At 40.3% G+C, this 21,129-nt stretch overlaps 1 protein-coding gene across 1 annotated transcript in view; it reads left to right on the top strand.

The window, feature by feature from the left end:
* The window catches only part of C4H6orf132 (chromosome 4 C6orf132 homolog), a 56,671-nt gene that overhangs the window by 16,028 nt on the left and 19,514 nt on the right, over positions 1–21,129 (top strand). The window contains exon 2 of the mRNA XM_042461481.1: positions 2,587–2,702. Within this exon, the coding sequence (XP_042317415.1) occupies positions 2,587–2,702 (116 nt within the window). The remainder of the gene's footprint in view (positions 1–2,586; positions 2,703–21,129) is intronic.

Raw genomic sequence — 21,129 nt, 5'->3', positions numbered from 1 at the left:
GCCTCCCACTGTACACTCTATTCATCTGCTGAATGAAAGAAATTACAAGTTCACTTGTCCTTTGCTCTGTTTGGTGTTTTCTTGCAAAGCCACTAAGACAAAAGGCAGTGCGGGTGCTGGCTGCAAAGCCAAAAGAGCACTGATACTCTTGAGCAATACTGAAGGCTCATTGTCTCTCTCTGCCCTGTGTGTGATTAAATGAGCAAGATCTTTCAGAGTGATAAAGTAAAGGAAAATGTTTGTGTATGAAAGAAGACTTGCTTTCCATGGGGCTGTGCAGGTGGCAGTGCCAGGCTGAGATTTTGCAGGTGATCTGTTTGGTACGGTTAGCTAGAAGCTGGCCATTGCTCACACTCTCACACCACACTGGAGTGCTATAAATTTGCCTGCCAAAACTTGTAGGCAAAAGGGCACAATTTGAGTGTTGCTGGCAAAGGCTGGTTTAGTAATGGAGTTAGTCCACAGAGGTATATTCCTGCTGCACAATTATAGCAGTTTGATATAATTTTAGTACCATGATTCCTTCCTATAGGGTCTTGGTATTTGTTTGGGGAGGTACTTAGAATTCTCTAGTGCACTCCCTAGAACTACAGCATTAGAGCTCTCTGGCAGAGAAATTTACAATACTACAAATCCCTGGATTCCATAATACTGAAACACAGCTGTGAAAATGAAATCCAAGTCTTGGTCCAGGCCTCGGAGATAGAGAGGAAATGCTGGACCTCATCCCCTTTCCCTCCACCACTCCCTTCTCCTTTTGCGTCATGTCTTTTTAGATTGTAAGCCCAAGGGCAGGGAACCCCTTAATTAAAAAGACTGTATGTACAGCGCTGTGTAAGTTTACAGCGCTTCATAAATAAAGGTTAATAATAATAATAGATATACACCTGTTCTATATGGAGATATGATAAATACAGAGCTTTCAGGTCAGAACTCCCAGATTCTATGCTGATGATGGGAATCTGTGACCTATAGTCCAAAAATAATCTTTCTAAGATATATCATAGAGTCAGTGTGATGTAGTGGTTTGAGTGTTGGACCAGGGTTCGATTCCTAGCTTGGCCATGAAACCCACTGGGTCATCTTGGGTAACTCACATGCTCCCAACCTCAGGGGAAGGCAATGGCAAGCCTCCTCCAAACAAATCTTGCCAAGAAAACTCCATGATACCTTAGGGTCATGATAAGTCAGAAACAAATTGAAGGCACACAACAACAGTAACAAAGCTGTGCCATATAGATTATAATACTTTAGAAGCTACAACCTCTTGCATCTCCTTGTTGGTTGAACATTGGTAGCAAAGCTGAATTTGCATCTGAATGTTAAGTTGTGTGTTTTTTTTTAAATGTATATTACATAACCATGAGTTCTAAAGATTTCACTATATCTCAGATGCTCATCAAATCATAATACTTGGTTCAATGTTTAGAAAGTTACTTTTTATATTTATAGGGAAGTTCAGCAAAGTTGGCCCTGATTAGTACCTACATGGGAGACTGACAACAAATACTAGTGCTGTGGGCTATATTTCAGAGGAAGGAACTGGCAAAACCACTTCTGACTATTCCTTGCCTAAGAAAACCCTATGAAATTCAGAGGGTCACCATAAGTCAACAGATGTCTTGAAATCACATACACAGAGTTGGAATCACTGTTTTAAAAGGCAACTATAGTGGACCCTTGTTTTACGCTGGGGTTTGGTTCCAAGATCCCCTGTGTATAACAAATTCTGTGTGTGCTCAAGTCCCATTAAATATAATGACATAGAAAAATGGTGTCCCTTTTAAAAAAAATGGAAAATCAAGGTTTGATATTTGAAATTTATACTTTTTTGGTACATTTTCAAACCGTGTATGCTTGAATCTGTGTATAAAATATCCGTGTATAAGAAGGGCTGACTGTATTTGTCTTACTGGTATTCAAAAGTAACTAGAATATTTTTAGTTACTGTTACAATAAAAACTTTCAAAATGCTACAAACTGTTGACCTCTGATATTACATACCTAAGTAGTGAGGCCCCAAACCCACTGTAACTAAAAAGTAACTAAAACACTGCAGTAGGAGTACAAAGTTGTCTTGTTTTAACATTACAGTCATAATGTATGTTGGTTGACTCTTAAATTTTGCAAAAAGGAATTAATTACAAACATGTCATTGTTTGGCTTATGGAGAGTTCCTTCAGGCTTTAGTCTACTCGTGTGTCTGTTGTTTTAAAGACCAGCCATTCATCCCAAGATGTTTGCGCTCTCCACACAAAGAAACTGTGCCACCCTTCGATAGTCAATCTCACAGACAAACATAACAAGCAATTTAGGCACCAGGATTAGTTTCCAAACAAAAGTGCAGTCAATATTCAGCTAAACAGAGGACATTACAGACCTGAGTAACTGAAACAATTCTCTTGATATTTATCTGATTCAAAATACTGGTTTATGTTGAAAGTCAGGAATTTTTACATAAACCCACAGTTTTCTGCGCATTACTTTGGAAGAAATGTAATGAGATTCACCATCATATGTTAAAAACAACATTTGGATGTGGCTGGTTTTTATTGCTTATTTCTTTCTCTTTCTTTTTTGATTTAGGTGAAGTGGATGGCATCTACTATGGGGATAATCGCTTTGGTTCAGTTACCGATTCTGGGACAGCAACATTGAAGCCACGGCCGAGAGTCCGGCCTTTGCTGACTTTTTTACCCCTTGTAAGTATGTGCTCCATGACCTAGATTTCACTTGCATGATATATACAGAACACTGTGATGCCATTTGTTGCTGTTGTTGTTGTATATCTTCAAGTAATTTCTTACTTGAAGTACTTAAGCTATTAAAGTACTAAAGAATGAAGTGGATGTTAGCAGGATGGATAAGTGCATATATTTATTCATGATAACCTTACACATGAGCTAAGGTCTAAGAATGTCTGGGTGCACTCTACAAGGTCAATGGTAAATGGTAAAGGTTACAAAGTTTCCATTTCTTTAAATGATGAGATGCACAGAGAAGCTGGCTGGAGAGAGTTATCAGTATCCATAGATCACTATAAAACAGTCAAGTATCATTCAGCTCAAGCAGCTTTTGACTGTAGAGTACGGCAGTCAGTAGTGGAGGATAATATCAGTCACCTCCACAGTATTCATCAGGACTATGATGGGAAGAGGTGTGAAGCACCCATATCATCTTCCGTGGTCCTGATGGCTGGACCTCCCCCTCCAACTACTACTTACAGTACAAAACATATGCATATTAAGTGCATCCATACAATTCATGTCAAATCTAAACTAATCTTAAAGTATTGGATGGAAAGTCTTTTTGTAAAATGTATGTTGCTTCACTGGATATAACACACAGTGTGATTATCATTCTACTGATAATCTTGGGAAGATCAGGTGGGATGAAAGGGCTAATGAATTTGTTGTTAGAAACAATTGTTATCTTTGGAAGATAAATTTTTCTTACCCTCTTAAAACAGTGGACTCTTTGAATATGGTATGCAACTGCTTTAAGCACGATGCATTGTGGAATATGCAGAATGCATGTAAGCTAAGTGTGACAATGATATCTGAGAAGGAATATACAACTTTTTAGATCTGCAGGAAAGTGAGCACATATTTAGTTGTCAACAAATGGGATGGGCAACTTCCAAATTATGCTTTCTCTCAAGCCTGATCCAAATAATTATGGTCTTTCCAGCACACATTTATACCTGATACATGGGGTGAAACCAGGTGATGATTTTTATGCTGAGGTTACCTATAGTTCACAAAGAACCAACATGATGGTTTGAATCTAGAACTAGGAATCTGGAGAGCAGGATCCCATTCCCCTCTTGGCCATGGAAACCCACTGGATGACCTTGGGGGAGTCACACACTCTTAGCCCCAGAAAACTCTGGGGCTCATCATAAGTCAGAAACAATTTGAAGACACACAATAAGCAAACAAATAGTTCACAAGCAACACAACAGAGCTTCTTTTTGCAATTGAGATCTCCATTGCTTGGTAACCTTCCCCACTCCCCAAATGCCCCATCTTTTACCCATCCCTGGTTACCACCTCAGTGCTCAGTACAACACATTTCTCTGCCCTCTTCCTGACCCTGCTTTTGGAGATTTAGGGGCAGATATTCTTGGGAGGGAAAAATCATTGATCAGTACGGAGGACATTATGTAGAAAGCATTAGTACCATTATCACCTTTACATTTTCTATGTGACATTGACTCCTTTACCTCATCACTGCCACACATTTAAATTATTTGGGGGCAATTTAAGTGCTGTTCTGTATTTCTGTCATATTGAAATATTGCCATTTCCAACACTTGAGTCACATAGTTTTTTGTGGGGGTTTTTTGGGGCTATGTGGCCATGTTCTAGAAGAGTTTATTCCTGACGTTTCACCAGCATCTGTGGCTCCATCTTCGGAGAATGATGGCATGGAAGAGAGTGGGGTATATAGATATATACTGTGTGACCCTGGGTTGGGAGGAGTGATTTCCATGTTAATCTGTGTATTGTTCTGTTGTTGAATGGCAAAGCCTAAGGATGGGAGGATATGCAAAGAGGATTCATGTCTGTTTAATTAGTGATCATTGTTTGCTGGGAAAATTCCTGACCCTGGGTGGTTTTCATTTGCATTTTGCTGGGTCTTGATATTATTGTTTTTCAGGACTGGTAGCCAGACTTTGCTAACTTTAAGGGGTTTCTTCTTTCCTGTTGAAGTTGTCCAGGTGTTTGTGGATTTCAGTGGCTTCCCAGGGTCAGAGGTATTTCCAGCAGACAATGCTCACTAATTAAACAGATATTAATCCTTTTTGCATATCCTCCCACCCTGAGGCCTTGCCATTAATCAACAGAACAAGACACAGATTAACATGGAAATCACTCCTCCCTACCCAAGGTTACACAGTACTGTATATATATACCCCACTCTCTTCCATGCCAGCATTCTCCGAAGATGCCAGCCATAGATGCTAGTAAAATGCCAGGAATAAACTCTTCTATAACGTGGTCACATAGCCCAAAAAACCCACACAAAACTATGGATGTTAGCCATGAAAGCCTTGAGTCACAGTTTTCTAAATCTGTTGTTACATCCCCTGCTTTAATTGTACTATATATTTAAGTGCACTATGTACTCTAGTGGCAGAGACTGCAGATACAGTGAGCTGTGAATGATGTGAGGGGCCACTCTGCTGATATACTGAATCCTTGCTGGAGGAGATGAGAATAGAAAGTTCCTAGTAGGCTGCTGGAAATCATAATGCCAAATTGGGAAGATGTGGAGGAAAGATTGGTAAAGAAGAGAAACACCCACAGTCATCAGCACACAGGACATTACAGAGGTTATATTTTGAATCTGGAGAAAACACCCAGTTATTATTTTAATTGTATTTTTTTTAATTTATATCTGACCTTTCACCCAATATGGTACCCATACAGTTGAAGTTCCCAAATTTATTGTGTGAAAAAGCTATTGTGGAGAAATAAGGAGTGGAAATTATTGTGATGGATGTAATATCAAACTTTTCCCAACTCTCTCACAACAGAAAGAAAAAGAAATGAGAAGTGGAGGAGAGATATGAGGGATATTTCCAGCACAAATTACAGTTGGTAGACTGGACTGGCATCCTTCATGCAAATTTAATGGAAATTATATTGGGTCACACAGTTCATAAATATGTTAAAGTAATTCCAGTTGGCTGTGTCATAGCCTAGCAATCTTGTTTTCATTAATTTCTAAGTTTAATCAAATCAATGAATCATAGGAGTAGAAAGGGTAAGATAAACAGGAGAAGTGGGAGTAGAAATGCTAAGTCAATAGCTGCAATGTCAAAATGAACAACACTGTCTTGTGGCACTCTAGTGGTGATATCTATAAATCTAGGGGTAGATGTGCTGGATGCTTCCCATTCTATTAAAGTTTTTAATAGAATCAGGTCAGCTAAAAATTAAATTCTTATCCAGTAATGTATCTCCATTACACAGTTAAAACAGTTTAATAAATTTAACAGTCATAGGTCCATCCTAAGAAATTTGGGTATTTGTAGTTTGATGAGGTAGTCAGCATTCTTTGCTAGAGAGCTGTGCTCTTATTTAGGGGAGTGGACTAATGCTCTCAAGCAGAGAGTTCTATGTTTTGTCAGATGTGTATAATTGGGGGGGGGGGGGGAAATGACTACTTTTAAAAAAAAAACAACTTTTGTCTTAAACTTGTTTTAATTATATTTTGTTTTAACCTGTATTCTAAACCTCCTTGCGTACTACATTGGGGAGGAAGGTGTAATAGAAAGAGAATAAATTAAAATAATATTGAACAGGTCTGAAAAGATTTTGATCAAAATGAAGGTGATACGATATGCAGCTTTTATGGTGTGCCTCTCCATGCAAAGAGAAGTATACCATGCAAAGCAGTACTTGATATCTGTAGTTTTTTTAAAAGTAGTGATTGCTCCTCTCCCTTTTAGAACTGCTTTTGTAAAAATATACTTTATATACAGGTAATGTGCTCTTTTGGGTGGTGGTAGCCTCATCTCCTTGGGTCTAATACCAGTTGCCCAGACATTGCAATAATCTAGTGAGTTCTGTTGGCAAATACAAGGAGAATTCCCAAGGCCTGAATCACAAATGCACACTCACCATTTCATAACTGCAGAATCACATAACAGATTACATATTATTATTATTATTATTATTAACCTTTATTTATGAAGCGCTGTAAATTTACACAGCGCTGTACATACAATCTTTTAGTTAGACGATTCCCTGCCCTCGGGCTTACAATCTAAAAAGACAAGACACAGAAGGAGAAGGGGGTGGTGGAGGGAAAGGGTAAGAGGTGAATGAATTAACCCAGATCAAACACTCCCAACTAGTCACTTCCTTATCACTGAACATACAATAGTTTTCCAATTCACACACTCAGCTGAAAGTCAATAAACAGACAGTTGAGCCAAGAGGGCACAGTGGTTTGAGTGTTGAACTAGGATTCTGGAGACCAGGAGTTGAATCCCTGCTTAATCATAAAAACCCACTGGGTGCCCTTGGGCAAGAAAGCCCTGTGATGGGGTTGCTATAAGTTACAGTTGACTTGAAGTCATATAAGTTATCACTAAATTACCTTCACATATGAAATTGGTTTAAATCCATATTTAGTCATGCTTAGTGTAGATCCTTTGAAATCAACTTGATTTAAATCAATGTGTCCACTGACTACAGTAGGACTGTACTCTGACTGAATCTGGAACCAAATAGCAGATGCCCTGAGTGTTTACTTCCAGTCCCTTAGATCTTTCTTCCCTTAGACACTTCCAGTTTCATAGGCCTTCTAGGCTGACTTGTTTTTAAGTAGATTCTATTTCTTCTTGTGTTTCGCATATTTATATAAAAACACACCAATAATTATTTTAAGTGTATGTGCATGTGTATGTATTAATTACACTGAATTCCTACCTATATCATGCTGTTATTCAAAGAAATATCATTGAAAGTATTATTAGAAGCCAATGGTGTTATACAGATATCACTGAGGGCATAACTGAAAAGGATGCATTGGGATGGCTAAGGCAGCATCAAGGAAATAATTCAAATTCAGGTGGTTTACAGAGGTACTTCTGAAGCTGTTGCATATCATGTTGCTGAATGTAACTGAAACAATGTGTTTTACGTTGGAGGGCAAATTCATGCATGCATTTCACTCAGGCCTGTTACAGACTGCCAAAATAAAGCTGCTTCAGGTCTCTTTGGCGGTATGCTGTTTAAATGATGCATGCATCCTAAGAATCCAGAAGCTGCACCAAAGCTGCACTCCAGTGCTTAGGAATGAAGTGTGGCTTTGGCACGACCTCCGGACTCTTAGGACCCATGCATCATTTAAATAGCATACCTCCAAAGAGACCCGAAGCAGCTTTATTTTGGCAGTCTGTAACAGGCCTCAGAGACTGACCACATTGTTATACTGCTAAGAAGAGAAACGACATCTGTTTTCTTTTGACAAGTGCTGTCTTGAAATAATCCATGTTTGCAGTGTAAGACTCCAGATGTGTCACCTAAGTCCAAAGAGCTAGAAATATGAAAAGGTGTCTACTGGTGAGAGCTGTAAACAGTTGCTTTGGATTTTGAATCTACAAACATTGCTATTAACTCTTGCATTTGACTTCTCTTAAATTTTAGCAGGCATTGAGGTCTAACCTCTTTCACACATCCTTCAGATGTGTTGCTGTTATGGTCTGTTGCAACAAAAGTGACAGGATCTTTTACTGGTCATTGTCACCTCCACATACACATATTTTTAAAAACAACAACAGAGAAAATAGAAGAAGAGAAGGGAAAATATTCTTCAGGTTTCTCTTGGGAATTAAATACTGTAGCTGGTGCTGGGAAATACCAGAAAATAGTTTGAGGCAACGGAAATATTGTTAATTAAAACACACACACACACACACACACACACACACACACACACACTTACAGCACCAAATAGTTTTCCAGCTACCTCCCAAAACCACGCTGTTAGAAGGACACTCTCTTTCCCTTCTCTTTTTGAAAGTATATTTAGAGTTACAGTGCTGTCATGTATCAGTACAACTGCATTTTTGCATTTTCGCATTCCAACTCTACGGGGGGGAAATACTGTAATTCAGAGAGGAAAAAAATTATCCTTCACACCATAGGACCACCTCAGCAAATCACAGCCCAGGCTAAAAACAACAGCATGGAAGAAATCTATTGCAGATTCAAGAAATCACAATAAACAGCTCCCCAAAAGAATGGAATATGGAATGGCTGTGGGCAAAAGCAATAATTAGTAGAAAAATGTGACACAATCCAAGGAGCTACATTGCAAGAACACTTCTTTAAACCAAATGGGAAGAGCCTTGAATAATTTGCTCTTCTTTTTTTCTTTTCTTTTGTTTTGTTTTTCATTTGCAACACTCAAGAGGGGCCATCCATCTTTCCCTCCCTAATTTTTGTGTTAACAAGAACCATTTTCATTTTGTGATGCTTCTTCCCCTTTCCCCTGCTATCCGTTTTTCATCTCAAAATCCCTTGCCTTGCTTTTTCTTTCTCTCTGGAGAGCCAGTATGGTGTACTAGTTTGAGTGTTGGCTTAGGACACTGGAAGACTGGGGTTCAAATCAAACCTACTGGGTGAACTTGGGCAAGTCACAGTCTCTCAGCCTCAGAGAAAAACAATTGCACACACTCCCAAACATATTTTGCTAAGAAAACCATGTAGGTTCACCTTAGGGTTGCCATAGGGCAAAAATGACTTGAAGGCACACAACAATAGTGACAAAGAGTCTTATTTGTATCAGGAGTCCGGGGAAGGAAAGTAAGTGGAAACAGGATTCTGAACAGGCAGATACCTGGTGGGAAACAGTTGCTGCTTCTCTGTGCAAAATAACCACTCTCCAGCCTACTTTTTACTTTTAAAAATGTTGGGGCTTCATTTCAGGTTGTCAGATCAGGACAGTCTTAGGCTCTGAAATTTCAAGGCTAAAGCTGAGACCTAGGGAGGATGCCTTGTGATGTCACAGAGGGCCCTGGTGAGATTACAAGGTGATATCACAGGGCTGAGCCCTGGTGATGTCATTAAGCAGGATACATTCAGCATTAATCACTGGTTGCACAGAGTATGCCATTCAAATCTGAAACCCCAAGTCAAAGCAATGAGGAAAATATGCAGTCGGCTCTCCATATTTGCGGCTTTGACTTTTGCAGCTCTGATTATTATGTTATATCTAGGAATCACTGGGTCCTCCAGCATGACTCTGCTGGTCATAGACTTGTGTTGGAGGACCTAGAGATTCCTAGAGAAAACAGTTCTTGAGGCATTTGTAGGTCCTCCAATGCAATCCTGTGGTCAGTTTCTAGTGAATATTGACCATAGAGTTGCACTGGATGACCTAGAGATTATTAGAGAGGTGTTTTTTCAGGTTAAAAAAAGTACAGTAGTTATTTATTAGTGATTTCCCCACATTCATAGGGTGCCCTAACCCCAGTGAATGTGGAAGGCCCACTGTATATAGAGAGATCTCTCAAAGCATTGTTCTCACCCTGAGATTCCTCCCAACCACCATGTGAACTGGGGAAAGAGCCAGGCCCTGAAATCTGGCAACCCTAACTTCATTCCACATATGTTAATACAGTGTGTACTATGAATGTGCTTGAAGTTCATTTATCTCAGTAGGGGAATAAACACAGATCTGAATGCCATTAGTATTTCCAACTACAATAGACTCATTGACTTGACATAAGTGTAGACTCCTCAGTTAACGTGGGTCCACTCTCATTGCAACTACCACTAGGATTCAAAACAATTCTTCATTTGCACAGCAAATAACTTCTCTCTCTCTCTTTTTTGTGCTTATTGTTGAAGTTGTCCTAAGAGGCAGTGCCACATAGTGCTATATGTTGCAGATGAGCAACCTTCTAATGTGAGGTGTGGATGCTTCTGGCATTGCAAACTATTTTAAACTGGCCTGACTGGATTTTACTTAGCTTCACTGTTAGCCCATTGACATTTTTTTAACTAGCCTGTTTGAATGGATTAATAGCACATAAGCAATGTTGTTCTTCACAAAAAGTGATAGTAATTCTTCCACTTATGCAGCCTTTTTCTCATCCTCTCCTTACAGAATTTAAAACATCTAGATTAGATTACTGTAGTGTGTTCCAAACCTTCCAAATGATTTGGAAGGGACAATTCTAATTAATCCTCTCTCCTTCCACTTCCCGCTTTGTCCTTGCTTTATTTCAACTGATGCAAATTGAGTTCAAAGTGCAGCAGTAGTTTGCACTGAATTAAGTCAGTAGAGAGGGCAAAATCATGCCCTTTCCTGTAGACTCAGGCAAAAGCAACTGTTGCAACTTCTTCTAGTTTGTATTATTTCTTCCTCATTAATAGTTTTTGCCATCTTAAACACAGTCTAATGTTATTCAGCCATATATGTCCCAGTTTTCATCTGTGAAATGTTGCAGGGTATGTTTGTTGATAGAACAACTTTTGAAGATCATTTGAGATCTACATTCAGAACAGGACACACAATCAAGTGTTAAGCAGTCCATGCTCTGGCAGCCAGTACATTTCTCTGCACAATTCTGTAGTACTATTTTTTACCTTTAAAATATGTAAATAGCCTGGTTTGGGACTTGAACAGCTAGATGATTATCCATTCTTTGATGTCATTGTCTTAACTTCTGTTCCTGGGCCTATATCTAATTGCTAGTCACAGCTAGAGGTGATCCATTTAACCAATAGATAAATAGTAACTCAGCACCTATGTATATCATATTGATTTAAGGGATTTGCACCATTTGAAACTAACAATTGGATTAAGGGCCCAGCTCCCCATTTTCTGGGATTAAGCATGTAATACGAGGGGGCCAGTGTGGTGTCGTGGTTTGAGCGTAAGACTTAAGATCAAGCTTCAGTTCCCTGCTTGGCCTTGGAAATCCATTGGGTGACCTTGGGTGAGTCACGTACTTTCAGCCCCAGAAAACTCCATAATAGGTTTGCTTTAGGGTTGCCATACATTGGAAACAACTTGAAGGCACATAACAACAACAGCAACTACAAAGGGCAGGGCTTTTTCATAGTGACTTCCTTCCTTCCTTCCTTTTTTTCTTTTATTTTTTTGGAATCCTTTCCTAAGATACAGTACATGTATGTGATGTCAACTTTTTTTCTCCTTTAGGAATTCAGTTAAAACACATAGCATTTTTGAGATTTTTTTTAATGAGAGAAAACACTTGATGTTACCTGCTTTTTCCTCATTTCATTTGCTTGGGTTTTCATTTTCCTTTATATTTTTGATGCATTTTTTCTTATGCTGATAAACTTCCTTAAGGGCTTGTTTTAAAGTCAAAAGGCAGAGTATGAATTCTTCAGACTAGCATTCCTCTCCGCTTGTATTACTGACCATCCTGGCTCAGGTAATAGGAGTTGTAGTCCAACACATCAGGCAGGTGAAGAGTGATTTAAGTGAACAAATTCAAAAACAAGCTGTCTCACTGAAACAGAGAGATTTACATTTGACCAAAATCTTATATTTTACTGTTGGATAGAATCAATGGAAGTATAGTGTCTAGATTGAGGGAAGTAATAATATTACTCTATACTGTTTTGGTCAGGCCTCACTTGGAATACCGCATCCAATTCTGGGCACCACAGTTCAAAAATGATGTTGAAAAGCTGGAGCCTGTCCAGGGGAAGGCAACCAAAGGGTTTGGAAACCATGCATTATGAGGAGAGACCTGGGGAGTGGGGTATGTTCAGCCTGGAGAAGAGATGGCGAATAAGTGATATGATAGCTGTGTTTAAATATTCGAAGGGATGTCATACTGAGGATGGGGCAAGCTTGTTTTCTGATGCTCCAGAGAATAGGGCCTTGAGCAATGGATTCAAGCAACAGGAAAAGAGATTCCACCTAAAACATTAAACTTCTCGATAAATAAGAACTATTTGACAGTCAAATGAAATACAGTGGAATTTCCTTCTTTAGAAGTTTTTAAACAGAGACTGGATGGCCATCTGTCGGGGGTGCTTCGATTGTGTATTCCTGCCTGGCAGGAGGTTGGATTTGATGGCCCTTGTGACCTCTTCCAACACTATGATTCTATGAGAATAGCTTGGGAATTGAGAGGGGGGCAGGGGGAGGAAGAGACACTGCCACTATGTGACCATCAATTATGCAACTAGTCTAGCAGCAACATTTCACACCTGGGGGCTTGTGTGATTGCAAGGTCATTGATGGATTTCCCTGTCAATGAAAAGGGGTGGGTTGAACAGAGCAGCTATGGGTTGGAGGTGTTGTTGTGTGATAAGCCACTTGTTTCCTATTGTAATTGTGGTTTAAAAGCCGTGTGAAGTATTGACCACATCAGTTTTATACTTACCCCGTTCCTGTATGAACCTCTGGAGATCAGCATTCTTTCTATAGTGAAGAATGGAATTTAGTTGACTTATGTACAGTGGGACTGAGGTGCATATTAAAACATATTTGCAAGGGTTTTAAAAACTATGTTCCTAGGGAATGGTGGTGGGAAAGCATTTTGTAGTTTACGCTGAGCTGTAGCATTACCTGTAAGCTTCTTTGACCCCTTTCTGAGCATCATCTACATTGCAGAAATAATGCAACTTGACAATGCTTTAGCTCAGGGGTTCCCAACCTTCTCGGGGGTCACCAGGTTGGGAATGGGGCGGGGCCGCCTCCTCCTCCCTTTTTTCCCACGGCTGTCAGGCAACCATGGGGAGAAGGGACAGGACTGCAAGCTGCAGCAGCCTTTGCAGCCGGAAGTCCCGCCCCTTCTCCCCAGTGGCCTCCCTAATTAGTTGGGAGGCAGGGAAGGGGTGGGAGTTCCGGCTGCAAAGCCAACCAATCAGGGAGGCCGCAGGCGGGACTTTCGTTCCCCAATGGGGGTCGCGGCCCAACAAAGGTTGGGAACTGCTGCTATAGCTCATTGCTATGGAATTCTGGAGTTTGTAGTTTTGTGAGATATTTAGCCTCTTTTTTTATCAGAGAGCTCTGGCACCACATCAGACTACAAGTTCCAGGACATCATAGGATGGGACCATGATAGTTAAAGCAGTGTCAAACTTCATTAATTCTGCAGTATGGCAGCAGCCCTAGTCTGATGTATGTTTAGGCTTGTATTTCTTGTAAATACACTGTACAATTGTTGAAATATACCTAACCAAGAGTTTGGATTGATAGTTTGGGGAGAGTAATAGTGAGCAAAAGAGTAGTATGTATGTGTTCCTATATTTAACCCTTTGTCCCAAATTGTTCCCCATCTGTTTCTGCTTTCCCTTGCCAGTGAGGTTCAGATGAACATTTATCAGTAGTGACAGGTATTTGTCATGTTAGTAGGGCAATGAATTTTCTCTGCTTTCAGTCCAAACTATCCAAGGCAATTAAACATCTTTAGATATAGTGTTTAGCACCTTATATAGCACCTTTTTAGTTCCGACTAAAATGTGGAGCGCATTCATCACCATACATGGGGACAACCAGTTGCTACTGCTGTTTGCTGTTGAAAGGAAACAGCAGTGGCTATTTCAATGCAATGGGAAACAGAAAAAATGTTGGTGTGGAAATGATTGGTGCATGCATCTCACCCCATATATTAATGCATGCACCCCCACTTGTCTGCTCCACATCTCCTCTCCTTGCTGCTTACAGAGATGCCTTTATGAAAAGTGCCTGTGAGGGTTCATTTAATGCAATTTTATGTAAGGTAATAGGCTCTTGAATACTGGGTGGAACAGGTAATTGTGAACCTAAAATATGAAGCATGTGAGACTGAGCCCATGTTTCTCACCCTGTGTATATCACAAATTCTTGACCTTTGCACCCTTACCCTTACCCAGATATTAACCCCTATGCAATTCTGCAGTTCTATGTACTGAGAAAGGAATGAGGGTTTGACCAGCTGTCATGGGTGGAGGTGTGAGTCAATATTTGAAATGGCTTAGGAGCTGTGTACACCCAACATTGGATGAAAGCCCATTCATATTCCTTTGCTTTGAAAATATGTCCCTGTAAGACTGAAACTTCCTTGCCACACCTTGTACTAAACTTGGCGTCTGGTTCATACTTTGGCTGCATAGCATCCAGGAAGCATATTTCATATTTCACTGAGAAAGAAAATGTATTCTAAGCAATTCTCACTGGAGCATGTCTGAGCCAGCAGCTGCCAATATGCACATGGCCAATGTGTTTCTGCTGTGTGCTTTAGTTCATATAGCTGTTTGGTGTATCTGGTCCATGCCACGTGACTCTCTCTCTCTTATCCCCACCCCACTACAATCAATCTGCTCAGCAGGCAGAATGAGGTGCAATACTGACACATTGATTCTGGAAAGTGGTTGTCATGCGCTACTGGGTTTCTATCTGAATAGAAACAATTTTCATATTATTATTATTATTATTATTTATTTATATAGCGCTGTAGATAAACATTTTTATTTCTCCTACTTTTTGGTAAAGGTGGACAACCTCTTTGAGTTTAAGAGCTTAATATATTCCAGGGATGAATAGGTCAAAAATAAAAAGATGGGATCAAATACCTCTATTCCAGTTTACTTTTTTTTTTAGCTTAAAACTCTTATTGCCAGTAACTAATCTGAGTGGGGAATAAAGAAATTCATGCCACCAACTTAAAGTATCATGAGGAACAATGCATAGGGTTTTGTGGGGACTCTAGATGCCTGATTTAACTCCAAGACTCTGTAAGATGTCCTAGAAGAAGGCCTTTTCTGTGATAACACTGAGATTCTGGAATGCTTTTTTCCCCAGGGAAATCTGTCTCTGTCCTATGCCTGTTTCTAGAAGCAAGACATTTTTCCCCCCGTCTGTTGCTTGGGAATTTAATTGGAGCTATTTAATGTTGATTTTGTGTAATATTATTATCATTTCTGTGAAGAATAGCCTAAGTATATTGGTTTTTATTGTCTATCGGCTACCTTGTTAAGTATACTGAAATATGATTGGCCAGCATTCTCTATCAGCTACTTAGGCTACATCCAAACTGCAGAAATAATCCAGTTTGACACCACTTTAACTGCCATGGTTCAATGTTTTAGAATTCTGAGAATTGTAGTTTTGTAGATTTCTCTGTCAGAAACTTGTGGTGCCACAATAAACTACACTTCTCAGAATCCCATAGCATACTTTAAGCATAACAGTTAAACAGATAGGTTTATTTCTTTGTATTCTGTCCTCACAGTAGCCTCTTGTCCTGACTATAGGTTATGCATCAGGACAATCAAATGCTGTGGCACCCCTATTCTTTAAGAACTATCCATAGTTTTTCACGATCTACACTATCAAAGGGTTTTCTATAATCTATAAAGCACATGCTGATTTTCTTTTGAAATTCTTTGGTATGATCAATTATCCAGCTTAAGTTTGCAATATAATACCTAGTGCCTCTTCCTTTCCTGAAACCAGCTTGGACATCTGGCATTCCTCACCCCATATATGCTCAAATTCTATGTTGTAGAATTTCGAACAATACTTTGCTTGCATGAAAAATTAATGCAATAGTCCTGTGGTTACTGCAATCCCTGGTGTCCCCTTTCTTGGGGATTGGGATGTAAATTGAGTGTTTCCAATCTGAATGCCATAGTTTTGTTTGATGACAGGTTTTAATTAGGACTAGAATAGATTCTATCTTTGTGGATTGAAGGAGCTCTATTGGTATGTCATCTATTCTTGATAATTTGTTGCTCTCCAGTGCTCTGAGTGGAGCTTCCACTTCACTTTTTAAAACTGGAGGTTCGTCTGTATATGGTTGTTCCTCAAATGAATCTGTCACCCTTTCATCTCTTTTACATAGTTCTCCTGTGTATTGTATCCATCATCTTCTTTTATTTCTTTCTGGTCATGTAATGTGTTCCCCTGCTGGTTGTAGAGCACCCCTATTCTTGGTTTAAATTTCCCTTTTCTTTCTTGGATCCTGTGGAAGAGGCCTCTCATTCTTCCTTTTTTGTTGTTGCCTTCCATTTCTCTGTACTGATTATTATAGCAGTATATCCTTGCATATAGTACGTAATATAAACTTGCCCCTGCACACAGGTAACTGAATAGTTACATTCAGGGTTCTGATTCTATTTCTGTCATCTTTTACTTTTCCTCCTCATCTGTCCTTAATCGCTTGGAGATGTTCACCTTTCATCCACTGATGTATCTCTTCCTTTTTTGGCTGCAGAAAATGTCTTTTTGCATTCCTCCCTGACAGTGTTCCTGGCTTTAGTCCAAAGTTTAGCAGGTTCCTGGTCAATTAGGCTTAATAGTGAAAATCTATTTTTTATATTGTCTACGAATTCTATGGAGATGTTCTTCAGGCTGTATTTTGGCATGGTGGTTGGTTTAGTGTTCTCCTTTAGCTTTACTCTAACCTTTTCTACTAGTAATTCATGGTCTGTGCCACAACATGTTCTTGGTCTTGTTTTTGCAGAGAAAATGGAGCTTCTCCATTTTTTTGCTCCAGTTATGTAGTGTATTTGATTTCAGTATTGGCCATCAGGCCTGTCCTGATTTTTATTAGAAGTTCATTATTGTTCTCTATAAGCATAGGCTGGATCTACACTAGACAAATAATCCAGTTTGACACCACTTGCTATGGAATTCTAGAAATTGTAGTTTTGTGAGACATGTAGCCTTCTCTTTCAGATAGCTCTGGTGCTACAACAAACTACAGTTCCCAGAATTCCACAGCACTGAGCCATGGCAGTAAAAGTAGGGTTGCCATAACCCGCCTGGGGGAGGGAGAAACCCGATATTTGGCCAGTTGGCACGGTCCCGCCCTGGTTTTGCCCCTTGCCCAGGTTTATCCCAGGTTGAGCTGGTTGCCGCCGCCTCCGCTGCAACAACCGCGGCCGCTCTGCAACCGCCACCGCCATTGCTGTTGCGGCTGCTACTGCAGCCTTTCCACTGCCTGCTGTGCTTTGCCCTGGCCCTGCGTGCTCTTGCAGGAGCTCCTGCCCATCAGGCTGGCTGGCCAATGGCTGGACAGCCCTCCCCTGCTGCAGGAGCCTGTGACTGTTAGCAGGGGGTGGGGCTGTTCCAGCTCTACTCTCCCCATTGGCCAGCCAGCCTCAAGAGGAGGAGCGTCTCCTCTTTGGTCCCTCGCACGGGCCCAGGGCAGGAAAGAGCTTTGCCGGCAAGTTATTTTTCTTCCTTTCCTTTTTCTTCCCCTGTTTTTTCTTCTCTTCTTCCTCTTTTTCTTCCTCTTTCCCCTCCTCCTCCTCCTCTTTGTTTTCTTCCCCTCCTTCTCTTCTTTCTCCTCCCCCTACTCTTCTTCTTTTTCTTCCCCTTTTTTCTTTTCTTCACCTCTTCCTCCTCCTCCTCCTCTTTTTATATTTTTCCCTGTTCTTCTTCTTTCTCCTCCTTTTCTTCTTCCCATTCCTTTTTCTCCTCCTCCCCCATTCCTCCTTGGCTGCTGCTGCTCCTGTTGTTGTTGTTGTTGTGTGCCCAACTCCTTTATGACTAATGGCAACCCAGCCTCTAGCCCCTCTTTCTCCAACCCTCCTTTCTCTAACCCCCATATTTAACCCCCTTCTATCTAACTATCTATTTACCCCCCCCTCTCTAAGCCCCCCTTTTTTTCTTCTCAGGGATCCAGGGCTTCTCAGGGCTTTGCCTCCATGTTAAAAAAAAAAAAGACTGACCCACAAATCCCCCTTACAGTAAGTTGAGATATACCTGGGGGAAAAGAGGGGGTGAGGGTTGGGGGGGGGGGTTGCGGGCGGCAAAGAGGAGGAAGGGGGGGAATTGCTAACAAGGCTTGGAACATGTAGTTTGCCGGCTCAAGGGGCTACCTGTCTATCTCAGCTCAAATGCTAAGGATGCCAGGACTTGTGCTGTTGTGTGTGTTTTGGAATTTGGGGGAGGGGTGTTTGGTCAGAAAGGGAAGTACATTTCTGCCATCTGTCTAGGAATAATGCCAAAATGTCCTCCATTTTGAGCATGCCTAAGAAACATGCGTTTATATCAATACTTTTTTAAAGCATTAAATTTTTTCGTGTGTCCTCCATTTTAAAAATATGTCCTACATTAGGGGCTAAATTTTGTCCTACCTTGTCCTACATTTTCCCCCATTTGTCCCGGTTTGGAGGTTGACAGTTATGGCAACCCTAAGTAAAAGTGGTGTCAAACTAGATTATTTCTGCAGTGTGGATCCAGCCACAATACACATTTAGGGATGCAGATTTCATTTGACATACATATTAAGCAATTATTCTGAACTTTTTTTCAGATTAATATTCAGTTCATCAAATAGATTCCCTTGTATTCACACTCCTCATTCTGGTTCAGAGATAGTCCAACTCCCTAAATTAGCTGTTCAGTGACCTTTTTTGTCTTTCCGTGTAGAGAGAGGCAAAGAATCGAGAGAGAGCAGGGGGCGGTGGGGGGAGCTCATTTTTTGCACAGCACCTGCAGAATAGAACTGTCAGAATATCTGCTATCTCCATAAATTGCAGTTAACATTGTTGTTAACTACCCCCAGGTGAGCCCTGACTCACAGCAACTCCATGGATGAAACATCTCCAAGACCCTTATCCTCCACTGCTCTGCTTAAATCCTGTAGATTTAATTGAATGCAGTCATTGGTGGGTGGTCTTCCTCTCTTTCTATTGCCCTTCACTTTGCATTAATGTCTTTTCAAGTGACTGTGCCTTCTCATGATGTGGCCAAAGTACAATAGCCTGTTTCTCCATCTTGGCTTCAAGAGGAAGATCTAGTTTGATCCATTCAAGGACCCCTTTGTTTGTTTTATTTGACTGTCCACAGTATCCTCAGCACTCCTCTCAGCACATCTCAAATGAGCTGATTTTCCTCTTATCCACTTTCTTCACTTTCCAGCTCTCACGTCTGTACATAGTGATGTGGAATACTATGGCTTGGACGATTCTGATGTTAGTATTCAGTTAAATGCCTTTACTCTTTAGGATCTTATCTAGTTCTTTCATAGCTGCCCTTCCCATCCCTAGGTGTCTTTTTTTCCCCACTGCAGTTACCATTCTGATCAATGTTTGATCCTACATACAAGAACTCTTTAAGTATTTCAATTTCTTCATTGTCTAGGTTGAATTTATGTATTTCTTCCATGGTCATTATTTTTGTTTTCTTCATACTCAGCGTTAAACCTGCCTTTGCACTTTTATCTTTGACATTCTATAGTAATTGTTCAAAGTCTCTGATGTTTTATACTAGCAATATGGTGTTGTCTGCATATCTCAGATTGTTGATATTACTTCCATCTTCACTCCTCCTTTGTCTGAGTCTAAACCTATTATTCATATGATGTTTTCTGCATACAAGTTGAACAAATATGGTAATAAGAATGCAACCTTGCATGACCTCTTTGCCAATTAGGAATCAGCCTGTTTTTCCAAATTCTGATCTGATGGTAGACTCTTGTCCTGGCATACTTATAACATACTTATTAACATGCTTACAGAATTATAATTCGAAGGTGTATAATTCGTATTCATGACTATATATTTGATCTGGTCTATTTTTACCAATTGTTTTAAGAACATTTTAAAATATTATTTAAATATTTAAAAATCCAATTTAAATCATTAAAATTTCACTTCTGATTCCCACCCCCACCACCATGCTATTCCTTGTGAAGATGATAGAAGCATAATGGCAGAAGCAATTACAATGGTTGCTTGGCAATGGAGCAATCTTATTTTAGGAGCCCTGGTAAAACAGTTCATGATGCAAAGTTAGGTGCCATGATCCTCTTACAGGCATGCAAAAGATATTGGCTATATTGGGTAACAAAACCATGTGCCATGGCTACTTTTAGCCTCAGGTCGAGTTAAATTTACAACAGTGAGGCACCTTGTTTGCCTTTTTTCTTTCTCTCAGACTTTTTATTTTTTTAAAAAATTCAAAGCAACTAAGGCCTGATTTAAACGGGCCTTTGCGCCACCCCGTCACGTGATAGGGGTTGGCCGAGGACGCAGTGTTCATACCGGCCTCACCCCTAGCACGTGACGGGGCGTCAAAATGGCGGCGCCCTGTATACACCATTTTGACGTGACGGACGTGTAGTGTCCGCACATCCCGTCGTGCTGGCAATGTCACGAGTGTGCCATTTGCGCACTCGGGTATTGCACTGCTGGGAAGCCTCGCCGTTTGGCACATGAGGTTTCCTGCCGGTGGAAATGGAGGCGGTGGCAGACCACCCTTTTTGGGTGGTCTGTATCACGCCAAAGGAAAAAAAACTCGTAAAATGTAGACATAACATAAAACTTCATCCCACCAATAGCATGTATACACAAACAAACACACACAGGAATGGGGAATATGTGGCCTTCCAGATGTTGTTGAATTGTCTCTCACATCATTCTTTACCATTATCTATGTTGGCTGAGGCTGATGGGAGTTACATTTCAACAACATCTAGAGGGCCACAAACTTTCCTTTTCCATTCTACTACATTGATTGATAGATTGTTGAATTAAGGCCCTAAAGGAGATTCTCAATGCATAAAACATTTAAAACACTAGGTACAGATGTAAAAACATTTTGAAACAAATCAAAACCTCTTATTTAAACCTCTCATTTAAAGTAGTAAAACAGCCACAGAATCTACCTCTAATTTTAAGCACT

The sequence above is a fragment of the Sceloporus undulatus genome, chromosome 4 (assembly GCF_019175285.1).
Source record: "Sceloporus undulatus isolate JIND9_A2432 ecotype Alabama chromosome 4, SceUnd_v1.1, whole genome shotgun sequence".
Lineage (NCBI taxonomy): Eukaryota > Metazoa > Chordata > Lepidosauria > Squamata > Phrynosomatidae > Sceloporus > Sceloporus undulatus.
The sequence above is the reverse complement of the archived record's forward strand: the minus strand, read 5'-3'. Positions and strand labels throughout refer to the sequence as shown.